General features: G+C 42.1%; 1 protein-coding gene across 1 annotated transcript; it reads left to right on the top strand.

Annotated features, from left to right (window-relative positions):
* The first annotated feature begins 377 nt into the window (after positions 1 to 377).
* LOC138214753 (general transcription factor II-I repeat domain-containing protein 2B-like) lies at positions 378 to 3,246 on the top strand. The gene is made up of 2 exons (XM_069176540.1): positions 378 to 1,062; positions 3,182 to 3,246. The coding sequence occupies exons 1-2, from the start codon at positions 378 to 380 to the stop codon at positions 3,244 to 3,246; spliced, it is 750 nt and encodes a 249-aa protein (XP_069032641.1).
* The last annotated feature ends 6,957 nt before the right edge of the window (positions 3,247 to 10,203 follow it).

Raw genomic sequence — 10,203 nt, forward strand, 5'->3', positions numbered from 1 at the left:
AGTAAAGCCATTCTCGGAGGGGGAGTTTGTCAAAGAGTGCTTGGTGGACTCTGCAGCACTAATATGCCCTGAAAAAACAAAAGAAGCATTTGAGCAAGTCCCGCTATCCAGGCGAACCGTGACAAGAAGGACCGAGGACAAGAAGGACCGAGGACATGGTGGCGAATCTGGAGCTTCAGCTGCAACGTGAAGTGGTACGTTTGGACTTTTTCCCTCCTTGGCTTTGGACGAGAGCTGCGATGTCCGTGACACAGCCCGGTTACTCGTATTGGTCCGTGGGATAAAGGACTTCAAGGTTAACGGAGGAGCTGGCAGCACTGCGGTCAATGAAAGGGACAACAACAGGGAGCAGTCTTTTCATGGAGGTAGTTGCATGCATGGACACGCTGGGTCTGAAATGGGACAGACTGGTAGGTGTCACAACGGACGGATGTCCAAGTCTGACCGGTAAAAATGTCGGACTTTTGAAACGTACGCGAGATAACGCGACTGAAATCGACCCAGATCAGAAATGGTTATTTTTGCATTGTGTTATACATCAGCATGTGTCGTCCAAGTCAGTGCTAAAAATGAACCATGTTATTGATGTTGTAACTAAAACAGTTAACTTCATCAGGGCACGAGCATCGAATCACAGACAGTTTGTTTCACTTTTGGAGGAGCATGAGACTGAACATAGTGACATTGGCTCCCACACAGCTGTCAGATGGCTCAGCCTGGGCAACATGCTAAAAAGATTACGGGAGCTGAAAGCAGAGATTCGAGAGTTCTGCAAGAAGAAAGGCAAAGACATCCCAGAGCTCTCAGATGAGGACTGGATGGCCGATTTTGCATTTGCTGTTGATGTGACTGCACTGATGAATGAACTGAACACCAAACTGCAAGGCAAGGGCCTTTTTGTTCATGAAATGCACAGCCTGGTGAAGGCTTTCATGAGAAAGTTGCAGTTTCTTTCAAGCCAACTGGACAGCAACAATCTCACTCACATGCAAACCCTGAAAGAAGTCACACCATCAGCTGATCACCTCCGCAGGTACTCATCCAAGCTAGGAGCACCGCATGGTGAGTTTTCAAGGCGATTTGAAGATCTCAGAATGATCGAGGATGAAATGCACATGATTTCCTCTCCCTTTACCTGCAGTGTGGGTAGTAATGCACCCAGTGATGTTCAGCTGCAACTCATTGACCTGCAGTCTGATGCGGTGCTGGCAGAGCACTTTAAGTCAGGATCACTGCTGGATTTTTACTCTTCTCTCAAGGAGGAGAACTTTCCAAACATAAGGAGACATGCTCAGAAGATGCTGGTTCTCTTTGGCTCTACCTACATATGTGAACAAACATTCTCAGTGATGAAGTTTACAAAATCCAGGTATAGATCCTCTCTCACTGATGATCATCTGGCAGCTGTGCTTCGCGTCTCCACCTCAGACATTCAACCTGACTTTGATGCACTTGTGAAAGCCCAACAGAGACTAGATTTCTCTCACTGAACAAGAAAAAAGAACTGAAAAAAAAATCAGATGAGGTGGTTAGACTAGAAATGCTGGCATGTAAAGGCACCAATTAGCAGTGAACTGGGACACTTTCTTTGGAGGCCTTTTTCTCAAAATCACAGTTCAGTGACAATCGTTATAATATGATGTATCTTACTATTTGGAGTACAAAGACAATATTGTGGTGTCTTTAGAAAGCTAAGAACCTCTTTCCAACAGTGTATGGAACTCAAAATGTGTTTTGGGGTGAATGTGCCTGAAAATGATCACTAATATAATGAGTCACAAATGGTAAAAACATTCACATTTTGTTTGTTTTGGTGTTTTATTGAATAAATGACATTTTTTTGTAAGGCAACCTCGCTTTTTCATTGCTTAATCATAACACGCAGTACTCTTACCAGTCTTACCAGCTTGTCAAAACAATGCTATATACTGCTTTTATGAAGAAATATAATTAATATTATGCAGAATTGAGTTCAGCCTTTTGGCCTGGCCCTCCACAATATTTTCTGTTTCTCATGTGGCCCCATGGAAAAAATAATTGCCCATCCCTGGTTTAGAAAGTTGACTCGGAATCTTGGGTAATATTACCGCCCGAACATAAATGTCGTATACCACAATCAGGGTCTCCTTCGTTGCGGTCCGTCACGGGTCTCGGCCCGGGTGGACATGGTGGAGGAGTACAGGTACCTGGTGTCTCCATGACAACAGACTGAACTGGAAGACCAACATCAACGCTGTCTACAAGAAGGTGATGAGTCGACTCTTTTTCTTGAGGAAACTTCGATCCTTCAATGTGTGCAGCGAGATGTTGGAGATGTTCTACCATCTGTTGTGGCCAGTGAACTGTACTTCTAGTAGTCTGCTGGGGGAGCAGCATTGGAGCCGGAGACACCAACAGACTTAACAAACTGGTTAAGAAGGCCGGCTCCATCATCGGCTACAAACTGGACAGTCGGGAAAAGGTGGTGGAGAGGAGGACGCTGATGAAACTATTATCCATATTGGATAATCCTGACCAGCCTCTCCACCACCTGCTGCAGGGACAGAGGAGGACTTTCTCCAAAAGACTCCTCCAGCTCCGCTGTCACAAGGATCAATATAGGACATCATTCCTGATACAGGAGATCATTCCTGCCCACTGCGATAAGACTGTACAATAACTCACCTCTGGCAAAATCCATCACATAACAATAACACCGTTGGTTGTCTCTTTTCTTGTTTGTTTAAATATTTGCACTATTGTTTAGTTAGTTTTAATTTAATTATTATATTTTATTTTATTGTTTTATTGTATATACTGTGCATTTTTATATTTAATATTTTACCGTCGTTTTATTGCTTTCCTGTACCTATAATGCTGCTGTAGCGAAAACATTTTCCCCCTTGTGGGATTAATAAAATGACTATCTATCATACTGGCTATAAAAAAAAACCCTCTTCTACACATCCTGCAGGTCAGAGGAGTGATTGTGGCAGTCGGATCAACTTGCTGTACTGTAGGACTGAAAGGTCTTTTTTACTCACAGCAATCAGGGATTACAACATCTCAATGTCCTGCATTGTCTCTGCTCTCCTTCCACATTTTGATGGACTGAGCATTAGATGTGTCAGGACTTGAATGAACTGTGTTTTGTAATATTATTAAGCATATAACCTGTCAATCATCCTCGTCTGCTGCTCAGGTGCAGAAGAACAGAAGCCCTCGAGGTTAAATTACAGGGAAACAAAGGATGCTGCCGACGCTTAAGTCACATGACAATACAGCGAGGAAGAGAACAAGTTTATTTAAAATAAATACATTCTTCAGTCCTCAAGCTGCTGTCAGACAGCGGTGATGTTAGAAGTGGCTGTTAGTTCAGCCACAAATCAACCTGCCAGCATCTGCAGAACTTTTGTCCTTCAGTGGACTTGATGTCTGCTGGACATCATGTGAAGCTCCACAGTGAACGCCGTCTTCTCAACTGTCCTCGAACAAAACCTGACGTCAGAGCTTCAGTGGTCACAGGAGAAACGTTCTTTACGCAGTGTAATGCAGGTCCTCTTCATTACTCACACAACTAATGGAAAGACAACACAGTCTAGCACGTCGGTGATTCATGAGCACGGTAAGTCAGGAAAGACACAGATTGAAGTGTGAACGAACTGATGCACTTAAAATAGTGGGAGTTGGTACACAAGTGCAACATCTGGAACACTTTTAACTTTCTTCGTTCCTGCTGTGTTCTCTGTTTTAGTTGTTTGTTAATATGGTCTGTAAATGTTGTGCTGCTGCTTGTGTGTGTTTCTGAGGTGTGGGTCTGTTACACTGTTGTAGACTCTGGGCTGGTTGACTTGACTTTACTGCCTGCTTTGTTGCCCATGATGCATCTGTGTGGCTGTGTGTGGTTTAACTTTCATCCTGCTGCAGTTGTATCTGTAACCACCTGTGGTAGCTGTGACGCTTCGTTACGTACGTTGATGTTCTGGCCAGTTGAAATAGAAAATGTCTGACTTTATTGCTGCGTTTGAAAGAAACGCTGAAACAAAGTAAAACATTTCACAGGTAAGGTATTCTTGCAATGTTGCATTTAAACATCGCTACGATTAACATCAGTAGTCGGTGACGTATCTACACCATGTAAATGTAATATAGTCGCACGTGCTCTCGACTGGCTCGACAGAGAAGGATGTCGAAGCTCATGATCCAAAGCTGCAGTGGTGTGCAGAACGTCAGGTGACTCTCGGAGGAAGCCTGCAACTTGTTTGGTGTATGTAATGAATGTGGCTTCACCTTTAACTCCCTTATTCAGTTCTAAAACCTCCATAGTAAATGTCTGTGGATTGTGGTTGCCATAGTCACCATTTTAATGCAGCAGATTAGTGTTGGAAAAATTACTCAGAGGCTGGATTCAAAATCAAACACATCGGACATTTATTCTTGCAAGAAGGAGCAAATACATGTACACTCAAAGAAAGATGCTCAGCAGTGCTCAGCGTCACTCCTCCGTACGGCAGCTTTTATACAGTGTGACAAACAGTTGACAGTCACCCCCGTTCCCTTTACATCTGCTTTCATATGGTAATACTGAGTTGGTTGCAGGTAACAAGATAAGGACACAGGGGAGTCGTCAATTAGATGTGGAAAGTAAAACAAAAGGAACTTTCCAGGAGTCACTTGGTGAGAAACTTTCCGGAGTCTTTTGTCGTCATATATTTGTCTTCCACTGTTGTTTTTCTTGTTCTGGAGCATTGTTCTGCATGTTCTTGGTTTTGTTGTTGTTGTTTTTTAGTATCTCATTGTCTAGGGCAAAGGTCTTCAAAAGGGGGTCCGCGAAATTTTTGTTGATTAGACAATTTCTTCGTGTTTTGTTTTCTTTCAAAATGGTTTTGTTTCTGGTGTCCATTGTATTTTATCGTGGGCAGCCATAGTGTCCTCATAAATGAGTCCAGACAGTGGGGAAGTCATTTCTTCATAATCTGGAATCCAATTCAGACAGAAATTTGTCATTCCTAAAAATGACATCATTTGTCTTTTTGTCTGTGGTTTTGGTGCCTTTAAAATGTCCTCCTTACGTCCTTTGTCTAGACTCCTCCTGTCTGCTGATAAGATCATATCCCAAATATTTTACAACTGTTTTTCCACAATTGTAACTTGTCTTTGCTGACTTTGTGGGCTTGTTCTGCTAAAAAGTGGAGTAATGCATGTGTGTCTGTTTTGCACTGATGTGTTTCTGAACAGAGTAAAATGTCGTCCACGTACAGTAAAATCTGGCTGCCTCCTGGAGGTTCAAATTTGGCCAGATTTCCTGCCCTGGACTGGGAGAATAATGTCGGGCTCTCGCAATATCCTTAAGGGATTCAAGTATATGTGTATTTTTTTTTTCCATATTGAAATGGAAACCAAAACTGATCTTCTATCTGAACTGGTATTGAGAAAAATGCATTTGCTAGGTCTATGACTCGTAACTATGTGATACTCGTAACTCTGAGATACTTGTAACTCTGAGATACTCCTAACTCTGAGATACTCGTAACTCTGTGAAACTCGTAACTCTGAGATACTCGTAACTCTGAGATACTCGTAACTCTGAGATACTCGTAACTCTGTGATACTCCTAACTCTGTGATACTCGTAACTCTGAGATACTCGTAACTCTGTGATACTCGTAACTCTGAGATACTCCTAACTCTGAGATACTCGTAACTCTGTGATACTCGTAACTCTGTGATACTCGTAACTCTGAGATACTCGTAACTCTGTGATACTCCTAACTCTGTGATACTCGTAACTCTGTGAAACTCGTAACTCTGAGATACTCGTAACTCTGTGATACTCCTAACTCTGACATACTCGTAACTCTGACATACTCGTAACTCTGAGATACTCGTAACTCTGAAATACTCGTAACTCTGTGATACTCCTAACTCTGTGATAGTGGTTCTGCACATACTTCTCCGTTTGCTGCTCTTACTCTGATCTTTTCTTGTGCCAATTTCTGTAATTTGGCTCCTCATCACTCCTAATAAGTGACCTACATGCTCCTGAATCGCACTATAAAGTTACTTCAATCTCTTCTATCAGTAGAGTCACAAAAGGTTTATCTTGTTCTGTGAGTAGTATTTCAACTGTACTTATCTCTAACACATCACTGATGTCCTCATCTTTAGTTTCTAGTTGGTCTGTGTCTGTGAATCATGTGAAATGTGTGTGTCATGCTGAACCCGTCTCCTCCTCTTCCTCTTCCTCCTCCTCCTCCTCCTCCTCCTCCTCCCGTCTCTCCACTGCCTGCAGTCTCTTGCCCAGTGTCCATTCCTCCCTTCAGTTATAGCAGATGTCCTTACCTGTCTCTCGTGGTCCTCCCCCACGGCCGCCAGCCCCTCTCCATCCACCTCTCCATCCACCTCTCTTCCTCCTTCCTAATCTCCTCGGTAAAAGTTCTTGGCTGCTGTCTGGGGTTGGAGTAGAGGGGGTGGAGTTTGGTGACGGTGTCGTGGGTTCGGAGACTGAAGCTGGTTGAGCAGGCGGAGAAGGAACAGGCGGAGCGGGCGGATCAGCTGTTACCGGGACGTGTCCCATGTTAGGGTATGGAGGAGGATCGGGCCACGGTCCCATGTTGGTTCGTTTTTGTACCACATAATCATCATCCTCATCTTTTCTCTGGGAGAAATGTATTTCAATTATTAGATCTAGTATTGGTGCATTAAAAGCTATACTACCTTCCCCCGCCTTTTTGTTTTTATTCTCTCCCATCTCCTTCTCTTTCTCTTTTTACTTTTCCTCTTTTCAACTTTCCTCTTCTCTTTTCTCCTGTCCTCTACCTCCGTCAGCCATGCCCTTGTTTCTCTTAAACCTTCTTTTTCTTTTATTTTTTGATTTCCCTCACACTTGTTCTCTATCTTCTCTGTCAACTCTCTACATGCTGTCGTTGTCAGTTTCCCCTTGAATCTGTGTTCCTTTTCCCATTTTTTCAAATATTTTATGTTATCAACACCTTTTGAGTACGTTTTACGTCTCCCTCCAGAGGTATCTCTTCGATCTTACTACAGCATGCTCCCATTTTGTTTTCTATCGATGAGTCAACCAGTTTGTATGGAGTTCACCCGACCAACTGGACGCTCAAAGTATCTAGTTATTTATTTTCACTTATTTATTTATTTTTTCAGACATTTTTTTATAATTACCTGCAGGTCCCTGACCTATTTTTGCGCGCGCGACTTTTAGTTTACCAAGTCTATTCAGACTCTTTAGTTTGTAGTCTATTCAGACTCTTTAGTTTGTAGTCTATTCAGACTCTTTAGTAGGTCCCTGACCTGACTCTTTAGAACAAAAAAAAATGTCTTACCCGGGTGTCCGACGTTTGATGGTGAATCAGCCTTTCTCTACAATCCCGTCACCCTTCCTCTCTCCAGTTAGTCCTGGCCTCACCAATGTCCAAACTGTTTTGATACAGAAACAGGGCGGAGGTCTTTCATCAGGAGTCCCTGACTCCCCCGTGCACAGTTTCAGGCTGTGTCCGGAGAGAGGAGGAGATGTTGGGATCCGGCTCGAAGGACCAATTATGTTAGAAAAATTACTCTGACGCTGGATTCAAAATCAAACACATCGGACATTTATTCTTGCAAGAAGGAGCAAATACATGTACACTCAAAGAAAGATGCTCAGCAGTGCTCAGCGTCACTCCTCCGTACGGCAGCTTTTATACAGTGTGACAAACAGTTGACAGTCACCCCCGTTCCCTTTACATCTGCTTTCATATGGTAATACTGAGTTGGTTGCAGGTAACAAGATAAGGACACAGGGGAGTCGTCAATTAGATGTGGAAAGTAAAACAAAAGGAACCTTTCGGAGCCACTTGATGAGAAACTTTCCGGAGTCACTTGAAAATAAGATGACCACATAGAAACTTTCCGGAGCCACATGCAGACATGAAGAAACAATATTTTTTCTTTCCATCAATTAGCATGCCAGCATTTGCCAGGACTTAAACAATAAATACAGCCAGGCCTGACTAGGAATAATGTATTTTTGTTTTTGCTGGACCAACATTAAAATGCCTCTGATAAGATCTTCTGACTTTCCAATCAGTCACTAATAAGTGTAAGGCAAGGCAAGGCAAGTTTATTTGTACAGCACATTTCAACAAGGCAATTCAAAGTGCTTCACATAAAACCATTAAAAGCATCAAAACATCAGGCAAAGGAAAAGTAAATTTAAAAACAATTAAGAACATTGATTGACACATTAAAAACATTCATTAAAACATTAAACAAGCTAAAAATAGAATAAAAGTTGCAGAGCAGTTTAAGAAATAAAATACAGTAATAAAATGCAGAAATGCAGGAAATTGATCAACATCCTTGAGTCTGGTTCAATTGAAGGCAGCAAACAGAAAAGTCTTCAATCTTGATTTGAAGCAGCTGAGAGTCTCAGCAGACCTGCAGCTTTCTGGGAGTTTGTTCCAGATATGTGGAGCAGAACAACTGAACGCTGCTTCTCCATGTTTAGTTCTGACTCTGGGGACAGAAAGGAGACTCGTCCCAGACGACCTGAGGGGTCGGGATGGTTCATAAGGTCGCAGAATATCAGAAATGTATTTTGGCCCTAAACAATTCAGTGCTTTATAAACCAACAGCAGGATTTTAAAGTGGATTCTTTGTTGGACAGGAAGCCGGTGTAAAAACCTCATAACTGGAGTGATGTGATCCACTTTCTTGGTCTCAGTGAGAACTCGAGCTGCAGTGTTCTGAATCAGCTGCAGCGTTCTGGTTGGCTTTTTATAGAGACCTGTGAACACACTGTTACAATAGTCGAGTCTACTGAAGATGAATGCATGGACAAGTTTTTCCAAATCCTGTTGAGACATAAATCCTCTAATATATATTCTTCAGGTGATAATAGGCTGATTTTATAATTGTCTTGATGTGGCTGTTCAGATTGAGGTCTGAATCCATAAGTACATCTAGATTTCTGGCTCGGTTTGTGGTTTTTAACATCAGTGATTGAAGCTGAGCGCTGACTTTCAATCGTTCTTCCTTGGCCCCAAAAACAATTACTTCTGTTTTATCTTTGTTTAATTGAAGAAAATTCTGGCACATCCAGTTGTTGATTTGTTCAATGCATTTACAGACCTTGTATGGGTTTATAATCCCCTGGCGATATAGTTATGTAGATTTGTGTGTCGTCTGCATAATTATGATAACACACTTTGTTTCTTTCCATAATCTGAGCCAGTGGAAGCTGTTGAACAGAAGAGGCCCCAGAATTGAACCATGGGGAACACCACATGTCATTTTAGTCCGCTCTGATGTGTAATTAGCTACAGACACAAAGTATTCTCAGTCCTTCAAGTAGGATTCAAACCAGTTTAGTGCCAGAGAGTCGTACCCAGATTATTAGTCTGTCTAGTAGTACGTCATGGTCGACCGTGTCGAATGCAGCACTGAGATCCAATAATACAAAGACTGAAATTATACCACCGTCTGTGTTTAAGTGGGTGTCATTGAAAACCTTAACAAGAGCAGTTTCAGTACTGTGGTGCTGTCGAAAGCCTGACTGGAAGACATCAAAACACTTATTTACAGCCAAGAAGTTGTTCAGCTGTTGAAAAAAAACATTTTTCAATTATTTTACTTAAAAATGGGAGGCTTGATATTGGCCTGTAATTTTTCATTATTGCGGAGTCTAAATGAGCCTTCTTTAGGAGTGGTTTAATAACTGCAGTTTTTAGGGCCTGTGGGAAGACACCTGAGAGAAGGGATGAGTTTACAATTTGTAAAAGATCAGTGGTCATGCAGTAAGAAATATTTTTGAAAAAGTGTGCTGGTATAATATCCAAGCTGCAGGAGGAGGACTTCAGATGTTGTATAATGTCTTCTAGACTTCCATGGTTGATTGAATGAAATTGTGTCATGATATTTGAATGGATATTATTTAGAGACGGGGACAACACATATCCTGTGGTTGGTGTGGAGGCACTTACTGCTTGTCTAATTTTCTGTATTTTGTCAGTAAAAAATGAGGCAAATTGATTGCATGCCCAAGTGGACTGGAGCTCAGCAGCTACTGACACTGGAGGGTTCGTTAGCCTGTCGACGGGAGAAAATAAGGCACATGTATTGTTATTGTTTTTGGCTATGCTGTCAGAGACGAAGGACTGCCTTACATTTCTCGGTTCCAAATTATAATTGCGAAGTCTTTCTTTATAGATCTCACAGTGAACCTGGA

The sequence above is a fragment of the Embiotoca jacksoni genome, unplaced genomic scaffold (genome assembly GCF_022577435.1).
Source record: "Embiotoca jacksoni isolate LCO1_2020_lvr unplaced genomic scaffold, fEmbJac1.0.p SCAF_7, whole genome shotgun sequence".
NCBI lineage: Eukaryota > Metazoa > Chordata > Actinopteri > Embiotocidae > Embiotoca > Embiotoca jacksoni.